General features: G+C 34.6%; 1 protein-coding gene across 6 annotated transcripts in view; it reads left to right on the plus strand.

Annotated features, from left to right (window-relative positions):
- The window catches only part of GLRA3 (glycine receptor alpha 3), a 76,362-nt gene that overhangs the window by 3,862 nt on the left and 49,599 nt on the right, over nucleotides 1-22,901 (plus strand). For 5 of the 6 annotated variants that reach the window (XR_013774241.1, XR_013774242.1, XM_079305687.1 and 2 more), the window contains exons 2-3: nucleotides 15,029-15,156; nucleotides 19,767-19,834. Coding sequence is in view for 4 of the 6 variants with exons in the window: in XM_079305687.1 (XP_079161813.1) it covers nucleotides 15,029-15,156; nucleotides 19,767-19,834 (196 nt within the window). In the remaining 2 variants the exon portion in view is untranslated. The remainder of the gene's footprint in view (nucleotides 1-15,028; nucleotides 15,157-19,766; nucleotides 19,835-22,901) is intronic. The other variant, XM_079305690.1, reaches the window with a different exon arrangement.

Here is a 22,901-nt window from a genome sequence, read left to right on the forward strand (position 1 = left end):
CATAGACCAATAATCATGCTACAATTAGGTTATTGCCTCTTTCCTTGATCTTTTCACTAAAGTTGGACTTTCATTGAAGGAAACAGTATCACAGACACAGGTAATTGCTCTTAAAAACTAGATTTTTGTAGGAAAAACCTCCATGCAACCTAACCTTGTGGCATATCTGAGTTTAAGGTTAACTGATTTAGAAATTTTTCCTGCATTTCATTGCAAATTGATTTCAGGTGAATAGCTACAAGAAGCAGAAGTCATTATCCTTTAAGCCAGTATTAGTTCCTTCAAATGAAAGAGAAAAAAATACAACAGCTGAAAACTATTAAATCTGACATAGCATCACAAACATCTTTGAAAATAAAGATTCTCAGGTGTTCTAATGAAGCTTCAGTAACTTATTAATATGTTAATAATTAGACCTACAATGCTACTCAAGAAATAAACGTGTCTGTCCAAATGAAGATGTGAATAAAAGCGTGTAAAGGAAAATCTCCTAATGCAAGATGACAGCACTGAGGCACAATACCATTCCTCAGCAGCCCAGACTTAATTTGAAAGAGAGTTTCTGTGGAATAAATCAGCTGACAGACTCCAGGTCCGATGGAAAGCACTTAGCACATCTCAGGGAGTAGCAAAGGAAGGGTAGGTGAGCTGGACGTTCAGACTGACAGCAAGGCTGGAAGGAACAGGATTCTGCCATAAAAGTTGCAGACCCACAGCACTTGTGCAGGAGAAGAACAGTTCAAAAGTTCTAATTGATGAGCAAAGGTGGTAATGAAGAGGTATGCCCAAGGTCAAAGCCAAAGGGTCAGGTCAGCAGGTCAGGCTCAGATGAAAATTATAAATTCACAATACTGGGTGAAAGCCACACTACTCATGCAGAGACCACGGTAGTCTCCCCAGCACAGGGTTAGGAAAAAAAAAAAAGTCTAGGAGGAGAGCATCAGTACCTTTAGGGAGCCATTGTATTTTTCAAAACTAAGATAATGTGACAAAAGGGGGTTTTGTGACCAAGAATATGTAATTAAAATTCTCTTGTATTTCAGCTCTACCAATTTCTCTTGTATTTCAACTATACCACTGAAGACACTGAAACCCTTTTGTGCCAACTACGAGTTTCTTCATGGGTACAAATCTGATAAGTGTTTTAGCTATCCCTTCTTTGTTTCTATAAAACTAGGTTATTTTTCTAAGTGATTACCATCTTCATAATTTCAGGAAATGATTACATATTTATATATTATGTATATATTTTTGTGTTTATAGTACTATAACTTTTAAGAAAATTAAATAACAGAAATTTCAATTAAAACCAAAAATCTTTCAATTCTTACAGTGCTAGTGAGATTTTCTTACTTTTCAACTTCTCTTAATTCATTCCTGGCCAATTGATGATAACAACAACTGGAAGCAAGTAATATTGTGAGATAAGTGCTGTGCTTCTAAATGATGATAATTGTAATAGCTCCTCTCTCAGATTAGTTTTGTCCAGGAATCCTAGGAATCATGAAAATCAGAGAAAATGAAAATTTTTACAAGATTATAGCTTCTTATTTTAACAGATTCAGAATACAGGCTTCAAATGACCTTTCTGAGTATTATGTAATAATACCTATAGGGAATTATTCCTGCAAATCAGCTTTTCTCAAGTAATGAATGATGAAGAGCCCTTGTGTGTGGTGTTGCTTCTTGTCCTCTTTACTGCTTTTTCTACTAAACTTCATGATGTTTAGTGAAAGAATCAGTGAAGGGAAATAGGAAATAGAAGATATCACTTTCACTGATATATAGGCATCATGAATAGGTCAAGTAAAAGGCACCTTTTTGAGGATATCAACTACCAGCAAAAAGAGAGCATCTCAGAGAGAAGGAAAATGCACAGTAAAAAACTATGTTTATCAAAAGTGCAGGACCAAAAAGAGCACAAAGAGCATCAGAAAGTAGAATAGTTTGCAGAGTAAAGTCAGGAGAAAAGGATAAGAATGTTAAAGACTGTACTTTTTTTCTAGCACAATCCATTATTTTTAATGGCTTATTATGCTTTCTGGCTGATGCCTTTAGATGGTGTGGCATTGGAATTGTAAGAAGTGACAATAAAAAGAAAGAATGAGAAAAAAAGTTTGAAAAAATAGATGGTATATTTATAAAAGCATTAAAGAATGCATTTCATTATTACATTTCCAGGCAGATTTCCAGAATTATTTGTCCAATACACATTATTGAATACAACAGCAAACAGGGTAATAACACTCTATCTACACTTAACTGGACTTTCCACATAATGAACAGAATCACAGAATCAATTAGGTTGGAAAAGATTTCTAAAATCATCAAGTCCAACCTATGAATGAACATCCCTATGTCAACTAGACCATGGCACTAAGTTCCACAGCCAGTCTTTTATTAAACATCTGCAGGGACAGTGACTCCACACTCCGATTTTTTATACAATTTTTCTGTACCACAAACCACCCTGTTACTTCTCTGGGCTTACAACTGATGTGCAAAATGAGTGGGAACAACAGGGAGAGTCAGTTCTATTTCTAGGTAGGAACTTCCCTAAGGAAGATCAGTCCTCTTGGACATTATTACTGAAATTTCTTTGTGGTGACATGAAACATTAACAAAATGCAGTTTCCAAGGGAAACAGTTTGAGACCACAGAGGTGGAAATTTTCAAAAACACTCTGGTCTGACATGATCATTGGCTGTTGAAATAGTGGAGCTGCACAAGTAGTGGGGCTACTGACTCATTCAAATCAATTGTTAGAGCAAAAAGCAAGGCAGCAGATTATCCCAAGGCTCTTTTAGTGCAACAATAGAGTAGAACACAGAAGTACTAAATTTTCTCAAACTTATTTAATTTAATTAAGAGTTAATTGCTATTAACCTGCATGGGATTCTTACAGTTAAAACTAATTTAGGAAAAGTATCATAGCCAAAATCAAAGCAGCTATGAAATTTTAAAAATAAAATTCATTTTTTCCTCTAATAAAATTCAAGCTGTAGTTACAACTACATCACCTACTGTATTAATATTTTGCTCTTTGTTGCATTCCCTCTTTGACTCAGCAGAAATATCTAGCTAATACAGTTATGCCATCATGGTTCTCAAAGGTTTCTTTTCTTTTCTTTTCTTTTCTTTTCTTTTAAAAAGTATTATGACTTTACATCTTAATGGGGAACTGCAGAGCTTAGGGACTATTTTATGAAAAGTTGGTTTATAATGTTGTGGCATACAGTAGGACTCAATTTCTTAAAGAATCCTGGGTTTTTGTCCTGCTAAGTCTTGTAGTTTCATAAAGGGTTCAAAACTGCACTGTCCTTTACTAGATTCAGTGATGCACAGGAGAGTCCATTCTCCGGACTGAGGCTGAGATATCTCCATCTTCAGGGACCAAGTTTACTTAGAGGTTTGTGAGCAATGTATGTGCTAACAGTGCCCTGGTAGATAAAATAAATGTCACAAAGTGGTAAATTGGCAAAAATAAACACCTTGAAATCAATAATGACTAAAGCACTGACTTCACACACCAAAGTTGTGCCTAACTCTTGTGTTCTAGTGTAAATGTAAATTCTGGGCCTAAGTACATACATAGAGCTTCTGTGAAGGGCTGTGCATACATCCCCTAAAAGACTTCTTTTTAAAATCCATTTTAAATGGGTTTTTTTTCATTTTTTTTATTATGCTAGAAAGAATTCTTTCTGGATACTTTTCCTTTTTTTAGCAGATTTATCAGTTTGCTTAAACTTCTAATTTGCAAGACTTAAACTAGAATAAAATATCTTGTAGTTTCCCTCAGTTCTTGTGCACTAAAAATGATAGTTAATTGTTTTGAACATAATATTGCAAGTTTTTACCACACAAAATGAATATGAAATGTCCCCAGTTGAGACAGTAATCTATGAATACAAAAAGTACAATAGAGTGGGGAACTGGGTTTAAAAATATTTTTAAGTTTTATAAGAAGTTTTTCCATATATGTGTTAAAATTTTCCCTTTTAGCTTCAGTACCTATCCCCAAATTCTAACAACTCTGCAAATTAACTCTGAAAATATCTCTCTCCCTTTACCTATTTCTGTTGCTTCTCTGTACCTCTTCGGATCCAAGAGTACTCAAATTTTCATCTGTAATTAAAATGTGAGCACAAAAGCACTTGTTCAGATCCCTGAGCAATGGTTAACAGAATGCTCTTTTTCCTCCTTTTCAACAGGGATGATTCTTTCAGGAGTCTTGCATGTAATAAAGCCTTTAACACTGATGGGGAGGGGGAGTGTCCTCAATGCTTTTATGATGATCCAGGGAAATGGAGAGGGTGCTCTACCTGGAGCCCTCACTCATCTGGTGGAGGATTTGTCTGGGCAGTGGGGGATCAGCTCAGGTCATGACTCTTCCTTCCCTCATCTCATTTGGAGTTCTTTACACAAAGTTCACACTGGGATGATAATTTAAGGGGATTCTGCCATAATGAAGACTAGAAAAGCAAAGACTAAATATGTATCTGAGAGGAAGTTTAAACACCACTTTCTGTGTGTGAAAGAGAATGTGTGTAGTGGACCAGGATAATTTTGGAGGAAGCACGAAAAGCTAGCAGCACTGTTTTTTTAACCTTCACATTATTTTCTCTGACTTATTCCGTAAGGAATATGCTTCAGTGCATGCATTAGGAATACTGGGTTCTGTCATTATGTGGCATGAATTCTGTCACTCTCATCATCACCCTGAAGCTCAGCTCTGTTCTTGTTAAAGAAAGTCTTATACTGATTTATTACTGTGTTGATCCTGGATAGAATTAATAAAAAGGAAAAAATTACTTAATACACATATCTCACGTAAATTAACACGGTTGGTTGAACATCACCATTCCCATCTCACAAAATTACCAAAGCTCTGAAAAGATTTTCTCACTTTTCAATGCATAAAAAGCAGGTTAAGTTGCAGAAAGCAAGAAAAACCCCTGCTAATTCTGTGGGGAAGATGTTCAGAGTCTTAAAAAATTAGAACCTGAGACTGCAACTTCAGTTTCTATTGACATTGGGAAATTTATTGTTTCTGACGAAATAGAAAGAAAACTGAACAATATTACACCCAAGCCTGCCAGCATTTCATAAAACTACATTGAAACACATATATTTCCTTAAAACTCCATTTCATGAAAACAGTATTTTTCCAACTAGAAATATTTTGTCTTGATTGAAAACTCTAACTTATTACTAATAACACAGACCTACACTATAATTAGCTGGATAATCAAAATAAACAAATTTGTGAGTAGCATTTTGGGAAAAAATACTTTATATAGTTACTTTTCAGGATATATTCAGCTTTTCTCTAACAGAACTTTTATCAATCTTATTTTAGAGAAAAAATCAAATCTAAACAGCCACTTCACATGCTGCTGTGTAAAGCATTGTGCTTATATATATGTATTGCCACAAACAAAAAAAATTATATAAATTTAGTATTATCTAGAGTATAATGTACTAGAATGATGATCATGACAGAGTGACTTAATCTGAAGACTTCAAATTGTAATATTCTGTTTTTCCTCTTCGTTAAGAAGAGTTGAAACGTTCCACAGCAATCCAAAGTTTTTCAGAACAATAATCCATAATTTATGTACTTTATGTTAACATGTGTTAAATGTGTTTGCTTTAGCAAGCTATTTTACTTCCATGACACAGATGACTAGAGGGACTGTAAAGCTGGAGGAACTCTCAACTGCATTAATAAATGCAAAAAAAAAAAAAGACACCATAAAGGTATCAGGAATGTTAAAAAATGCTTGCAATCATTGCCTAAGCTACAGGAGCACTAAAATTTAATGTTAATCCTGTAGCTGAAACAGAAAAAAATTTCAAATATGAAAGAAAATACTTTTCTAATAGTTGCATTGAAATGCAATCCCCTATATATTTAAGGTAACTTTCATTTATAATCCCTAAAATAATAAAGAATAGATAGTGAACTTAAAATGGAAGGGGTTTTTTTTTGTTGCACTTAAGCACTGTTACTTCAGCTGAAAATGTGTCCTGATGCAACTCTTATCTCTTCAGCATTATATTGAAAAATTGTTCTGACCATTTGCACCTAGTCAAAATAAGAGGATACGAGGACAACTAGAAAAATCTAAAATGTGAAAAATCAGTAGAAAATCGAAATTTTGCACAAAATAATCAACATTTTTCCTGAGGGTTTTCTTTAAAAATTGCTTTTTAAAGTCTTAGTGATACAAGGCTTCTGCTCCTCTTAGTTGATATGACACTCTGGCAAACATGAGCTAAGAATTCTGTTTGTTCTGAGAAAATTAGTGTTATCTAAAACATTGCAGTATATGAAAATCTGCATTTTCTTTGCACTAGGAACTGTCAATTTTATGACCTACAACAAGTACCAGAGATTGCATCTTTAATTAGCAAGAAACACATTATTGTCAGTTTTAGCAGAAATAAAAAGCCCTTGCAATCTCTGTCTTTGTTAACACATTGAAAACTTAATTCTTTCTCCATCATTTACTACCTTTGGCTTTACTACATGCCACCCTCTTCCACTGTTCTTTTCACTTTCTTTTTGTCCCTCAGAATGAAGTTAATTTATTCACCAATAAATCATTATTCAAATAGAGTTATTTTCATAATGGAATACAAAGGAGTTGGAAGAAAATTATCTCCTTGTACTAACCTTGAGCAGTGGAAGGGAATGTTGTCTAATTCAGGCATCTAAACCAGGACTTCACTTACCCTGAGTTCACAACAGAGATAATGTAAAGAGATTGTCTTTCAAGGAGAATTCAGAGAAGGAGATGAGTTTTTTGTTTTGTTTCTCAGAAGAAAGTATCTCTGTGTGAGCTAGAATGGAACAGCAGCAACAGATGATTTTGCATGTCACTTTCAGTGCTGGATCCATGCAGCTGTGACCCCCTGACATAGCTCCTGGCTTTCCAGAATGGCCCTGGATTTTCATAAATAAATATTGCTGATGAATGGCCTCCCATCAGAAAAACCTGTATTTTATTTTCTGTGAAGTATTTTAATTTTCAGTAAAGAGATTGGTTTTAAATTGTATTGAAATGTTTAAAAATACTTGCTTAAAAAGTTTATCTTGTCTTCTGAACTCCCACTCCACTGTATTTGCTAATCTTCAAGGTTTCCAAATTCAAAATTCTTTATCTCAGTAAAACACAGAGACTTGTGTTTCTCTTTTGACACAGCTATCTCAGTCAGTTTCAACATATCACACCTCAGAGAATATCTGTGTCATGCCACTTAACTGAACAAATGCATTTCAGTGATAAACTGTGCAAAAATTTGGAAAAACCTTGGCCTTATCTCCAAAAATCAGATTCGTATTGTTTATGGTTTACAATAATGTATTAAATTTTTGGTGTAAAAGTGAAGGCAGTTTTTTGTCTTTCTAAAAAGAGCAGGATTAATTTTTGTAAAAACAAGGAAAACATTAATTTGGATGGGCTTGAGGCCTGCAGTAATGATTACAACAAGTAATCATTCTTGTTGTATTTCTTGGTTTTTATTTTAAGCTGTCACATGCTGGAACATTCTACTCTCGAAAGGTATTTTTGTTCAGGTTTGTGTAAGTCTTGACTAATGCAAATTCTGCTTGCTATAAACTGGTCTTGTTAGTCCTTTGTCTACTTAACTAGTAGATCAGTTAGTTAGAGACATTACCATTATAAAAAAAAAAGCCATCCTGTGCTTTGGACCTCATCAAATTAAAAGTTTGCTTTCCCCAGTAATTCTACCAAATTTGATTAAGGTCTATATCACTTATAAGAGGCTTTGAATGCTTTCTTCATATCACAGAATCTTATTGCTAAAATTTTTAAAATGCAAGACACCATCAGATGATCCAACACACCAATTAGAAGATAATTTCCTTCCAAGCAGACCTCTTTAATTACATGGTTACACTTACTAACTTTTATTTTAAAAGCTGATGAATTCTATCTCCATTGCTTACAGCTATGAAATCAGAGAGTCTAGTCATGAGATTAATTCACCTAACCATTGCTGGTGAATCAGTGAATAAATGCCACTAGACTAATTTACTGAAATGCTTTTGTGTAGTACTATATGCAATTAAATTCATATTGGCTGCAGTTTTTGCTTTCCTTCTAAGGGTATAATTAATTAATTTGAGCTTCTCTGGGAAGTATTTTAATATGAAGTGCATTAAAAACATTTGAACATCAGCTGGAAAGAATAGACCACAAACACAACATTCAATTGCTCCAGGGGTTTGGCCACACTTGCTGTCTGAGAGAATAAGTTAAATAATGATATGAAAGACCTACTGGACCATCACAATGCATGTAGCAGCACTGTAGTATGCATTGTAAAATGAAATGCAAACCTTCTACCTGTCTAAATGACTAAAATGGATTGGTTTTGAGACAAAATTAGTAATTTATGATCAGATGAAAAGAATCCCTAAGAAAATGTGACAACAACTTGGTCTAAATGTAAGATTTAAAAAAAAAAATGTGTCAGTAGTTTACCTATGGAAGGGAGAAAATGATCCTACCATATAATTCAAAGGTAATTTGTATCAATTGTGTTCAAAAGTAAATCTGTGACACTGGAGACTACTCAGGCTAATTTGGATAAATGAGAGGATTGTCCTAAATACTACTTGTAAACATCTCTCTAGGAAATTTCCAGTGGATGGTAGAATTACAGCACATCATATTCTTTCTTTATCTGTCACCTCCCTGTAGCAGCAACAAAATGCAAAGACTCAGCAAATGGTGAAAGACATAATTTCTTCCTTCCCTTTTGTCTAGATTGTTCTTATTAAGTCCTTCTGGAGTGATACAAACTTTTTTAGAAATGCTGATGGTAGTCCATTACTTTTTTTCTTCAATATTTAAAACTATATATATATATAGTTTTTAAGGCTGAACTAACTGAAGCCTAACTGAAAGGGGTTTTTTTAATGATATACCTTGAAGATGAAGGTTTAAATGAGAGAAATCAGTAAACACCAGCATTTTCTGCAGCATAAACATAAGTCTCAAAGGTAGTGGGCCTGAAATTACCTTTGAAAATACACCTTTTAAAATAAAGCTCATATAAAGCACTTTCATATGTAAAGTTTCTTTCCTCTGTTTATGCTTTGGTGAAAATGTGCAGAAGGTTGGGATAGATAGCGACAACTTGCAGGTAGAAAACAGTAGTTCTTCAGGGAAAAAAAAAAAAAAAAAGAAAAAAGACATGGGAAAGCAATCTGATTTTTGGAGCCTTAAAAGTTTTAGAGAAGGAAACATTTGTAAATGCTCTGTGAAGAGTTTTTCCCAATAATTTTCCTTTGGAAGAAAGAAAAACAAAGATGTTCTCTCACAGACATGTCTGCTTTAAATAGATATTTCAGCAGCACAGACTCATGAGCCATGCTTTATCTTGGTAACTAAATTGCCAGCTGATAGATGAGAACTCCCATTTAAACTCTGTAGGTTTTAGTCCTCTGGCTGTATAGCTGTATTGACAATATTTTTTTTTCAGACTTCTGTAGCAGAAATTATTTTAAAAACATAAAAGAATCAATAATAAAATGTAAACATATTCCCAGCAGTGGATTAAAAAAGAACTGAATCCCATCACCTGTTATCACAGTTATAAATGTCACAGCATCCTAAGGTCTAGCTCCATCTTGAAAACACACAGGGCTGGCAGCTCAAAGTGTTAAACTATTTCATAACCAAAGTGTGTTGTGGTTGAAAGTCATTTAATTTTGATTTAAATTTATTCCTGGCTATTTCATATCCATTTGCTTTCATGACAACATTATAGTTTAGCTTACAATTCTTTGTTTTTTGGAGGTGCATGTGATAGACAGAATATTTACCTCTCTTTTTCGTAGCTGTGGTCAAGCTCTGGCTTTATAAGCTGCTTCTGGTTTATGGGCAGGTCAAGTGCACTTTCCATTCTGGAGCTTAAGTCCCTACTGTGCAAGGAGCTGATGCTCCTACAACTGCTTAGTGAGTCAAATACCCAGCTGTGAAAGAAATTGAGCAAGATGAGCCAACATTACAGCTGTAACTTGCAAACCTCATTACAGCAACTGCAAGCTTGCAACCCAACCCCTGTGTAGAAGGACCCTGGGAAGACATCATTTCACACAGGGAATTATGCCCATTGCTTCCCTTCCTTAAGCTTCTCAAAAAATCAAGTGCCTTTTGACAGTCTGTGGATTTCTGCATGAGATTTGTAATGTTTAATCTGAATTTAGCCTGCTTTTCTATATATCAGAACTCACTCCTTTTCACCAAGCTAGCCATATATGAAGAACAATACCTTATATTTAGTTAAATTGTTTCTTCCAGGAAGCTGTATTGTCTTGGTTGGTACAGTTTGCTCTTCTGTTAAGTTATTATTAAATTGTGTGTCCAAATTCCCATTTGAATTTGTCTGTCTCTTATTGAGTTTTCTTCTCCCTTTCTTCTTCAGATAAATGTCCAGCATTTTCTGTTGTGTTGAGATATCTGTACACTTCAATCAAGCTATTTTTTTCAGTCTCCTTTTTTGATAAACTAAGCAGATTAAGCTCCTAAAGTCTCTTACTTGAAGCAAATTTCCCTAACTCTCAGGTCATGGTTTAGTGGCTTTGTTCAGTACCTTTCCAAGTGCTTTAATGTCCTTTTAAAACTCGTATATGGAATTTGATGTAACATCCCAGTACTGGTCTCATTAATATCGTATAAAATAATAAGTGACCTTCATGCTTCTACCCACTCTTTCAATCTTTCTGCACCACTGGATAACACAGAAGTGCAGTGAGAACCTTAGCACAACAGTGCTGAGTTGTTTGAGGCATTCTGATTCCTTCTTCACTGCTTTCTCCAGCTCTGCCCACGCTCACAGTTCATACATCTCTCAATATCCTTCCTCTAATTGTTTCAAACTTTTCAACTTAAATAGGCTGACTTAAGGAAAGAGGTTGTTTTCTTCATTTCATCATAATGTATGTCTCTGTCAATTCTTTTTTGATTTCTTTGTTTTAAACCATCAATTGCTTTGCATTTTATTTCCAGATTGTAGATGGCATTGCTGAACACCATTCTTACAGGTAGCTTTCTTTCTGAAATATAGGATGTGGTGTCTGGTCTAGAGAAGCTGCATCTTGTCTGTGTCAGGCTGCTTCTTACTCTCTGAACATTTATATCCCACTTGATATATCTTCAGCTTGACCTAGCAGTTTCTGATTCAAAAATGACTTTTCGAAGGTAAAGCACCTGTGATTTAGGATAGTTTCCTGTCTCAGTGATTGAGATTCCAACTTGACAGGCTTCAAAGCATTGATGCAAAGCTCATCTGTCCTCAGATTTTAGGGGGAAAAATAAGTTAATGGACAGAATAAACCAGAGACAGGAGTAATTATAGTCCTTGTGATTGTAATTTTCTGATCTTGTCTGGTTTTGTATGACAGCTTATTTGAAATAAAAAGTCTTACCCTAATTTTGATGGCATAAATTTGTCTGGTCACAAATAATTTTTGAATGCATCTTTTGGCATTTTTTTTTTCTCGATTCTTGTCCACAAGTTCAGTTATCAAATTTCTTTTCACTTGTTTTTGAAGGCTTAATTTACATTTTAATGATGTTTGGGATACATCCAGGAAATTGAAGTCAAGTACCGTTCAAATTCTGAAATTGGAAAACGGTATAAATCCTTGTAACTATTTGCCAATAGCTCACAGGAACAACTCAGAATCACTACCAGGAAGAGGATTCCTCTTATGAACAGACCAGAAGACAGTGAGATTATAATCGCTCTCCAATAAAAGACTTCAGCAATGGAAGCTTCTATGTCTGAAAAAAGTGTTCAGCTTTCATTCTCAGTAAAGTCACATAATGACTTTATACTAAACACAAGTCCATCATACCTTGCTGATATTAAATTTCTATAATTCTGCCTGCTAGAAAATGCATGTACAAATTCTTTAAAGAACTGTGACAGGTCAGAATGCATTCCCCGACTGGAGGCACGCAAAGGCATTGCTGGACTTATGCAATAGTTGTGTATCGAGGACAAAGCTATGTGCAGTATTAACTCTAAAAGAAGCTCAATTCTTAGTTCATGGAAGGAGTATATATCCTCTAACCCCTTAGCCAGAGGCCCCTTTCAGAGGCAATTTGCAATAAAACTGAAGAGCCCCCACCACACAGAGTAAATTTTGATATTAATCTGGAACCAGAAAATCTCTTCTTAAAATCTACTGCATTACTCGGATTTTACTACATTACCAAGTCTAGCTCCTTTATGAGTAGATGAGTATTCCACATGTCAGCTTTGATTGATGAAAGTATTATTTGTTCAATAGTATTCTTGAAATACATATTTTCAATAAAATTTAAATCAAAAAGGCAGAATTCTGCAGACTCAACTAGCTTTTACTCATTACACTCTGAGCTTAGTAAAAGGGAAAACATTCCTTGAATAAATATTTAGTTACAAATTACAGCTGACTTTTGAGATAAAACTTGTTTATACAAAAGGTATTAATTATACTGAATGTATTCTTTTCATAAGCAGGCATGAAATTATTCAAGATATTCTGAGACTTAAGACTTACTAATGAAAGCAAATATTAATGATGCCATCATATAAAAAGGTAAATGTCACTTTGAGAAAAACCACAGTTGCAGCAATTACTATTTTTCCCTGTCAGCATTAGTTACTTTAATTTCAAAGTACTTTATTCCATGGCAAAGCAAGAGCTACAAGTACAAGGAAAGTTTTACAAAACGTTTAGTGAAGTAAAAAAAGAGCAAAGAAACAAATTCTTCATTTCCAGAAAATTATATTCAAGCTCACAATGGACATTTCTATATTTGTGTTCTGGATAATTTATGTATATAAAGAATAAAAATGCAGGATTGCATATCCTGTAGTATAGAAATTTTATATACCTACAGAATAGAAATATAAATTCCTTATAGAAAACTGCTAGAATGAAATCCAAGTTTAAGTGTATATACTAGGTGTATACACACAGTAACTCAATTCTTTTGCCTTACAAGTAGATAATACCCAACAAAGGGTAATCTGACTCTTGTACTTTATTTGTTTTATAGACATTAGTGATGTTTTACAGAAACATTAATCACTACAAGTTGTAATAATGTGATGAATCAGATCCATTCACAGTGATTGATAATGAAAATTATGGCAATAGGATAATTTCAAACAGCTATAAAAAGAATATGTTGAATACTTAATTTCTCAGAAATGGAAATTCTGCAGCCACGGGAAGAAATAAAGAACTAAGTTAAAAAGAATAGGATAAAGAAATAGGTTAACTATTGAAGAAGAGTAAAGAAACATTTTTATACTGAAAGAGATACCAAAATATTCAAAACAATTTTGAAATATCTGACAATTTGACAATTTATGAACTATTTAAGAATATACAAATCAGCTTACACATAGAATAGTATAAACACTACCTAAGGAAATAAACTCAAGAATAAAATTTAACTTCCTAATTTAATATTACAACTAAAAGATTTAATTTCCATTTTTAATTAAAATATGAGCAAGCCATAGCATTCTAGAGGCTTCCATGTTCATATTCTATGTGTACTCAAATTTGTAACTGTCAAGGACTAACATGAAATCTTTTTTTAAGATAACAAATCCAAATTTCAAACTTGAAGATAAAAATTTTAGAAGACCTTCTAAATGGAAGTTTTTATAAAACTGTAAATTTTAATGCCCTGAGTTAAAGTGTCTTGAAAAGAAAAAAATCACCTTCTCAGTCTGTGGTCCACATGGTCTCTGCAAACATACGTACCTGTATGGAATTTTTCCATTTTTATCCATTGTTAAGAAGCAAAGTTTAGTATGGGTTTTTTATGAGTCAGAAAATCCCTAAAGGCTTTACATTATTCCCTGCATTTACATCTAAACAAAAGCATATTTAAGTCATTCTAAAAGAGTGAATTGATATGGAGACAATGAATTGGGTAAGTAAAAGAGATTTAAGTCCTTCTCTATTTTTACTTGAATTCTGCACAAACATGCAAAGCTCTTTATCTGTTCTGAAACTCCAAAAGCCATAAATGGTTTCAATTGCACCGTGTATCACAGTGTTACTCTAAATTTATGTATTTTCTGACTGTTCTATTTTTCCAGTGTGTTAGACAACACTCAAGTAAGACTTGTTCCACAAAACACAGACTTTTCCTTTGGCTCCCATGGTGCCACCTCCCAGCAGTGCCACTACTCTGCTGTCTTAGCATGTGCAGAACACACTGTAGAATGCCAGTGGGAGTTTTGCATGCAGATGAAGAGGAAGCTGTAGGAAATGGCAGTTGTCATGTGGCCCTGAGAAGAAAAGTTTGTCTCAAATAGTTTAGTCAGTAAGTATTTAGGGTTTTTTGTTTTGGTTTGGTTTTTTACCCACTGTAGCAGTCACTTTTATTTTAAGAGAAAATGAAACTCTAAGACAATGTTAAGAACACCATCTGCTAAGAGACTGATCTGTTTTATTATGGTTAATAATAAACAACATAAAACAAAAATTTGTGATAGTAGTACTATTCTAATCAAGATCCTTAGTACTTTTTTTTCTGATCCATGCTTCTATCACAGCACACCCAGTTAAAATAGAACAGGCTCATAATCAACTGCAAAATACAATATTCTACATACACAGTTACTTCTACATACTACAGTTACATAAACAGTTACTGTTTAACTTTGTGATAATATCGATTACTGCTGATGGAAAGTGTTATTAATCTCCAGAAGTTGTGAGGAAGAAGTAGCCTACAACTGTGCAGCATAGCAGAATAAAATTTATGTGTTAAATGACAGCTATAGAAAGAACTTACTGGTTCAATTTCTTTGCTACTACTATTTTTGAAGCATTAACTAGCTAGAAAGACCGTCTTACCTTTTTTTCCTGTTCCTAGGAAAATGAGCTATGATTGACCAAATAAAATCAATGTTTTGCTAACAAAACTTCTAACAAATGTTGTTTGTCTGTTTGTTTGTTTTTCCTTGCTGTTAGCTTGGTAGCCACAAAGGAAACAGACAGTGCAAGATCTCGTAGCATGCCAATGTCACCATCTGATTTCCTGGATAAGTTGATGGGTAGGATGTCAGGCTATGATGCGAGGATCAGACCAAATTTCAAAGGTAATTTGAAAACTAAACTTTCAGGTTTTCAATATGTCAGTATTACTGCACACAAAAATGCAATTTCTGAAACAAATATGAAAAACTAAGAAGTGCATTCACTGGGGGGGAAGAAGTGCCTTCTTTGCCTTTCTTTTGCATGTGTGGCAGTTCATTTCAGTAGCAATCCTCCCTACACCTGCTACTTTCACAGCTGCCCCATTGCATGCCTTATCCTTAGATTTGAGATGTCTAATATGGTTTGTTAGTTTCTTTTCTTTACTGAAATGTTTACTGATGGATTCAGATTCCCACCTCAGATTGCCATAGCATGAAACACTATGGAAAGCAGGTTCTGTGAAAGATTGGCCAAATCTTCATATGTCTGGTTCTAAAGAGTGTGTTAATGACATTGACCATCATACTCAAGATACCTTATCTTAGTTACCAATTCTACCACTAAATTATATTTTTCTCTCCTGAGCCCCATTTGTGCGTTGAAAAGCCAAAATGACCATCTTTCCTCTTGTTCTTTTCCCTTTTCCCAGTTCTCCACTGAAACTGCAAGTTCTCAGTACATGTAATTTTGTCTTGACATGTGCCTTTTATGCACTTTTCACAAAGGAGATCCAATTAAAACAAAGCACATTCAAAGACTGAAGCAAAATTTGCAAATGGAATGACTACGTCTCCTGAGGGTCTTAACATATTATTCAGACTCAGGCACGTTAGAGAGTTTAATGAAGGATTACACAAACCATATTTTTATATGGATATGCAAAGCATCATACAGACAAACACAATCCATTCTAGCTTTCATAATCTGGAAAGTTTAGGTAAATTTGACTATTAAAAATAACATTACTCTTACTTTGCCTTTGTTGCTTTCTCCTATGCCTATCTTCTTGAGTCCAAGGGGTTCTCTTAGCTCTGACTTTTCACTATGAGGCTTTACTCCATGTTTACTACAAAATTTTTCCTTCAAGCTGGCAGTGCTTTCTCCTCCAAGTCATCTGTCACTGCCTTTCCATCTTAATTCTTATTCAGCAAGAAATGCTATAATTTTTGACATCTCCAGGTTCCAGAAACTTAAGTGGTTTTGACTCTAAAGCCACTGCTATGTGCTGGTTTTACCAGAATTTGCCTAGTCTGATTCATAAGGACCCTGTAAGAGATTTATCAGATTACTTCCTCATCGGCAAACCATAAACAGTTTGTTGTGTATATATAAACTTATTACCCAGGATTTCCTGCAGCTGGAAATGCTTTGTTCTTTTTAAATTGGTGATGTTGATATTTCTCAGAAAGCTATAAATGTGCACTGGAATTTTATACACATCTCTATATGATTTGAGGATTGAATTTTATAGTTTTTCATGGACAGCATCGAATCACAATCTTCTGATGAAGCAACAGTGAAGAATAGGCAGATGGCTTAGAGATTACAAAATTAAATGCAGTAATTCTTGAAAGTATAATTCAAAGGATTTAGAACCTTGTTTTGTAACTATTGAAACTTAAAGAGAGAAAACTTAATTTGACATTGTTCCTTTTCAAAAAGAGCACATTCCAAGTCTTCTGGACAGCTATGTAGTTTGAACAGATCTGCCCACAGTGATTCAGACCTACCTTAAGAATAAGTATCTTCTTAAGTGACTTTGCCACTTTTTGGTTAGTTTTATTACTCCTACAGCAAATGCTGGGGCTTAATGCTTTTTTGTGGTTTTAAACTGGTGATCGTTTTAAAGAAAGAAGTACTAATAAGATAAGATTAATTTTAAATCATTCATTGTTCCAGTGAAATTCCTATGCAGACAAGATTTTTAATTACCAATTTTATTCATAATTATAATTATGAAGAAGACAAGAAGACTAAATTATATATTGTGTCTATGTGCTCTGCTTTTGGATATGGAATACTGCATTTGAGTTCTTAAAAAAATATAATAGAGAAGACATGGTATTTATTCAGCTACGGAATACAACAGGAAATTGATAATAATTGTAAAAGCTTTGTTCCAGTCGCAATTATTTTTTTTTTTACATCACATCAAACCTATAGCAAGGTTCTTGTCTTACTCCATGTCCACATTGCAGACAATATTCATTTCTGCCTACTGCCTTTTCCAGTGTGAAGGGTCCTCTTCTACTTAAGCTGGTTTTGTGCAGAATTTTTGTATAGAATTTTTGGTCCTTTTTGACATCTTTCTTGCAAATATATAAATATAATAATCTATGTAAGATATTTATGTATAATATTAATCTTATAAAAGTTCTCATTATTTCTACCAGTTTGGCTAGTACAGAGGTAAGGTTTGCAGGGATAAAGTTCATGTTCATGTCCCCCACTATCATACCTGAAATCTGTTTGTTTTTTTTTTTTAATTTAAGTTATATTTGCTGAACATGGTGCACATTTCCACTGATTACAAAATTGACACAGGTTTAGCTGACTCACAGTGAATTGTACTTCCACAATTCTGCAAAGATTTTTGTAATGTCTGGATTTATATCACGTCAGCCGGTCAGTTTGTTCCTGTTCACTTGGTCTGAAATGTCTTCTACTGTCCTCATACAAAATTCCAGCAGAATGGCTCTGGTGTTTGACACAGCCAGCAATTGGAGACAAATGCTGCTACAAAGACTTCATTTGGTTTTTCTGCTCTGACCTTCTTCACTTCCATGGATACTTTTGTACCTTAATCATCTCTTTCAGCTTTCAGATCTTGGCAGGATTCTATTTTTAACTCCTTGCAGATAGCGATCATTGTTACCTTTTCTCTCTCTAGTGAGTTTTAGCTCTATTTCTTTTCTGCCTCTCTTTAATCTATGTTCAACTTGCCTGAATTCCTGTGTTCAAATATGACTTCCAGCTTTTACAGCTTCTCATTCGTGATTCTTTTTGACCATGTTTTGGGAAGTTCATTTTTTCTCTCAGCACAGTGTCTTTGAGTTAACTCTAAAGCATTTGCAGGCTCCTTTTAGCTTCTACTTTTGTGTCCTTTTAACTAGCTATTAACTGTTTTATTGTAATTTTAATTTGAGCATCATCACTGTAGTGATTTAGAGCTTTTTCTTAATAAGAACAACTATATTGACAAAGCAAACTTATATTTTAAAGTATTTTTAAAAAGGTAGGATCACATCAAATTTGAAAGGATGGCAGGTACTACAACATGGAATTATTTGAAAGAAAATCTGCATTGCAAACAAATGACTAACATGGGCAAGAAGTACAATTTTCTCCCTGACAACTTTTAGTGACTCTGCTTTCATTCATCATCCCTGCTTTTCCTTTTTTCTTTGATCCTTTTCAGGAGTTGAGCATGTAAAGCTTTTACTGAATTCTCAGAAATACTAGATATACTCAACCACTCTAAATAATTAACTGCTTACCAAAGTGACTGTAAGTGCTATCTCCTTAACTGAGAGTACTGGTCCATAGATGTAGTCTTGCATATTGCAAAGACTAAAGTATGTGTAGAAATGTTTTGTTAGATTTGATGTACAGCACTTCTAAACCATTTTTGCTGTCAGGAAAGAAATCTGGATATTCTAAGTTCTGTCATATTGGTAGAATTTTTAATGGACATTCTGATTCTTGGAGTATTTAATGTGAAATTTATTGGTCATGCTAGACTTTGCTAGTTGCAAACCACCAGTAGTGGCAGAGCTGTTTCTTTCTTCAGTGACAGTAAGAAAGAGGTATTGCATAAATATTTATAAGACCAGTCTTCATATTCCAGATACAGATCTCTCATCGTTAGACTGCTTATAACTACAAAAAGAATCCAGGTTCTCCAATGCTGAACTGGTTTATTGATATGAGAATATTGAGCTGTAGGAAGGTAAAAAAAAATAATTGATCTGGAAAAACCTTGTTTCTGTTGGACACAGACTGAAATTGATAAGGAATAATGGAAAAGTTAGCATGCTTTTCCACAATAACATTTTTAAAGAGACTTCTAGAAAATAATATAAACCCTTTTCCATGAAGAGGCAATTCATTGTTCACTTATCATAATGACTGCTCTGCCACTACTGATACTTCAAAATGTAAGATAAGATAAAAAACAGTTGACTGAGGACCCATAGTAACAAAGAATTCAGTTATAAATGGACTTTAAACATGTTGTGAATTTAAGAGAAGTGGGAATAGAATCTAAATGGCTTGCCTGTAAGCAGTAGAGATAAGAGCAGCAATAATGCATTTCCTTTAACAGTGATGACAGATAACATTGAAGGTAGAATGAGTGAAGAAAGTCACTTTTCCTCCAATTGTTGTGAGCAGTGACATGCATTCTCACTGAAATACACATAAAATATTTTTACTATATATTTCAAATGGGATGTTGCTTTTTTCTTTTTTGTATAGAAGCATGTGTGCAGGTTTATACTGAACTTTGTTGCTGTGGGTTTTTTAATTGCTAAACCTAGCCAGATAAGTAATGTGCCTTTGAGAAATTATTAGAAACAATTCAATTTAATAATACATTAAATTAATTGTGAATATAGCACTCTTTCTTCCAAAGTCAGTAAATATTGTTCCTGAATGGTTTCTATTTAATAATTAATCAATAAGCAATAATTCTGGAACAGGGACTGGTGGGGGTTTTTTTCTCTTTTTGCAGGTCCTCCAGTTAATGTCACATGCAACATATTTATAAACAGCTTTGGATCCATTGCTGAGACAACCATGGTAAGATATTTTAACTCAGTCAATGTTTGAAGTTCAAGTTAAATATGTACCATGGGCTCTAAATCTAGCTAGGGCTTCTCTTGACCTGGAACTAAGCAAAGAAGGAAATCCACTTCTGAGAATGGAAAGTGAGAATTCCTAATTTGGCAGTCAATTTTTTATAACAAAAGTGTCATCATTATACCATCACACAGAAGTAGAAGTAAAGCTGGGGTAGAAGATTTGGATTTTTAATTATTATTTCTCCCTAAGTTTTATTTGACAGTTGCAATGAAATAATTATTAGATAGAGATAATCATTTCCATAATGTTCCACCTTTCTAACCTCAAAAGTGCTAATTCATTAAGCCACTTAGTTAATAATATTTTTTATTTCATCATATACAGTGTATACAGAGATGTATACTTTATTATAAAAGTCCTTCTTCCACAGAGTCATTGCACTGAAATAAAAGCATGACTAAAACTTTGAACTGATATATAAAATTTGGAATAAAAAGAAGCGGATTGCATGATTTTGTACATACATTTAAAATTTGTCTACTCAAGAAAGACAGGTGATACAGTACAAAAAACCGAGATTTTAACAAAATAAGGAGAAGAGGTCAGAGTGTAAAGGTAGCAAAACTAGATATTGAACTGTGAACTGATGAAAACTGCCAGGATAACCTCACTAAAAGTTAAAATACAGAGAGATAACAAAACAACTGTGGGAGTTTGTAAGATCCAAATATAGAAAATACTTTGAAATCCCAACAATTTTAGGGGTCAGGATGTGTGCTTGGAGTGACAGAACTGAATTGGTATAGTAACAAAAAACCAAAAGCCCAACCAAAACAAACAAAAACCTACCAAAAAACCCTAACATAACCAAGGACCTGTAGTTAGGAAAACAATAAGTAAAATTCATATAGTCAAATATTTATGCCCCCTATCTCCAAGTGATGTTAATAACTGCCTGTTCTTTACCTACCCTGGAACATAGTAGTAGATGTTACTGAGAGAGGTAGATGATTTTTTTTTTTTTAGAAAACTGCTCTAATTTGTATTTGGAGGCCTTTCCAGATTGCAAATCCCAAACAGATTGACAGGACATCCAGAGAGATTTATTCAGGTTCAATCAGAGGATTAAGCAATACCCACATGATTAGAACAGTGTTCCACAGCTACTTCCTAATGTCTGGATGAATGAATCTGGTCCAAAAGAGGAGACAGAGCACAAGGTCAGTGAAGTGCAAAGACCTAGCCACTTGATTGCTATATAAAGGATATATACAAAATTGGATTTGTTACCGTACAAAAATTGTCCTGAGCTTGGGAGGAGGATGACCAAGCTCATATCTCAAGTGTATTTTCTCTCCAAAACCAGAAAATTTTAAACATTTCCTTTCAGTGCAACTTAGTTAATTTAGTATGATATTTCTATTTTGTAATAAAACTACTGTGTTACCTTGAAAGCAAATTCAGTCAAGGTAGATAACAAGCTGGTCTGTAACAAATAGTTCCATGTAATGTGATATGTTAAAGAAAATACCAAACCTGGCCAGAATCACAAGGTTTTTCATTCTCTTGCTTTTATGCATTCAAAAACTGGACTTTTAAGCACAACCTTGACCTTCCTGATGCTTGTTTTCTGTTAATAATGTATCCACTGATACAGCTCAAAACAGACTTCTATTTATTGTGAGCTGCTGATGACCTCTCAGAGACTCCAATCTTTCTTTGTAGAAGAACAAATGTTTTTGTCGAGATAGGACTTTCAGTTGTGTGGTTTATTAGCTTTTATTCTCCCTAACACTGACGGTCAACTTCTAAAAACATGAAAATCTTTCTACCTTTATATGACAATGAAAACAATCTTGCATTATTTCACAAACTGAATTTCTGCATGGTTTAACAAAAGTAAATTCACTGCAGTTCAGTATGTCTCCAATTTTCACTACTTCATCAATTGAATTTACTGTATTCCTTAAAATTCAGGTACCAATGTCTTAATTCATTAGAACAATTTTTTAGACTCAAAAAGGACTTTTAAATTCTTGATAAATACCTCTTTTTCTAAACTGCAAACAGAACAGGATACATAAGCCATAAATACAAAATAAAATCTGGACACTGATACCTTGTATTTAAAACTACCAGCTGATAATGGGACATGCATATAATCTACCAGCTTTAAAGGAGTCTGAATAAATCGAGCTCTGTCCTTCGCTGTCCCTGCAAGTGCCCCTGGCAGTGTCCGTCCCTGTCCGGGCCCCCGGGGTCTCTTGCTGGTGACCAAAATCTTTGAGCTCCCTCTGCTGCCTCGGCTGTGCATAACAGAGTAAACAGGCAGAGCAACAAGGGGTTAAAAAACCCGCGTCACTTGCAGAGCAACCCAGTGCCAATTTTGCATTGATGGGCTGAATAGCTCTCAGTGAGGATGAGGAGTGTGGCAGTGTGCAATGGGAAGGGCAGCGTGTGTCTCTCGGGCAGCCACATTCTCTGTAGCTCATCTATACCTGCTCTAACAGCTCAGGAGACAAAACAAAAAAGTGGCATTATTTGGCTTACAGCTTGTCAACTCTGTAAACAAACTTCCTTCCTTCCTTCCTTCCTTCCTTCCTTCCTTCCTTCCTTCCTTCCTTCCTTCCTTCCTTCCTTCCTTCCTTCCTTCCTTCCTTCCTTCCTTCCTTCCTTCCTTCCTTCCTTCCTTCCTTCCTTCCTTCCTTCCTTCCTTCCTTCCTTCTTCCTTCCTTCCTTCCTTCCTTCCTTCCTTCCTTCCTTCCTTCCTTCCTTCCTTCCTTCCTTCCTTCCTTCCTTCCTTCCTTCCTTCCTTCCTTCCTTCCTTCCTTCCTTCCTTCCTTCCTTCCTTCCTTCCTTCCTTCCTTCCTTCCTTCCTTCCTTCCTTCCTTCCTTCCTTCCTTCCTTCCTCCTTCCTTCCTTCCTTCCTTCCTTCCTTCCTTCCTTCCTTCCTTCCTTCCTTCCTTCCTTCCTTCCTTCCTTCCTTCCTTCCTTCCTTCCTTCCTTCCTTCCTTCCTTCCTTCCTTCCTTCCTTCCTTCCTTCCTTCCTTCCTTCCTTCCTTCC

The sequence above is a fragment of the Erithacus rubecula genome (assembly GCF_903797595.1).
Source record: "Erithacus rubecula genome assembly, chromosome: 5".
In the NCBI taxonomy this organism is placed as follows: domain Eukaryota; kingdom Metazoa; phylum Chordata; class Aves; order Passeriformes; family Muscicapidae; genus Erithacus; species Erithacus rubecula.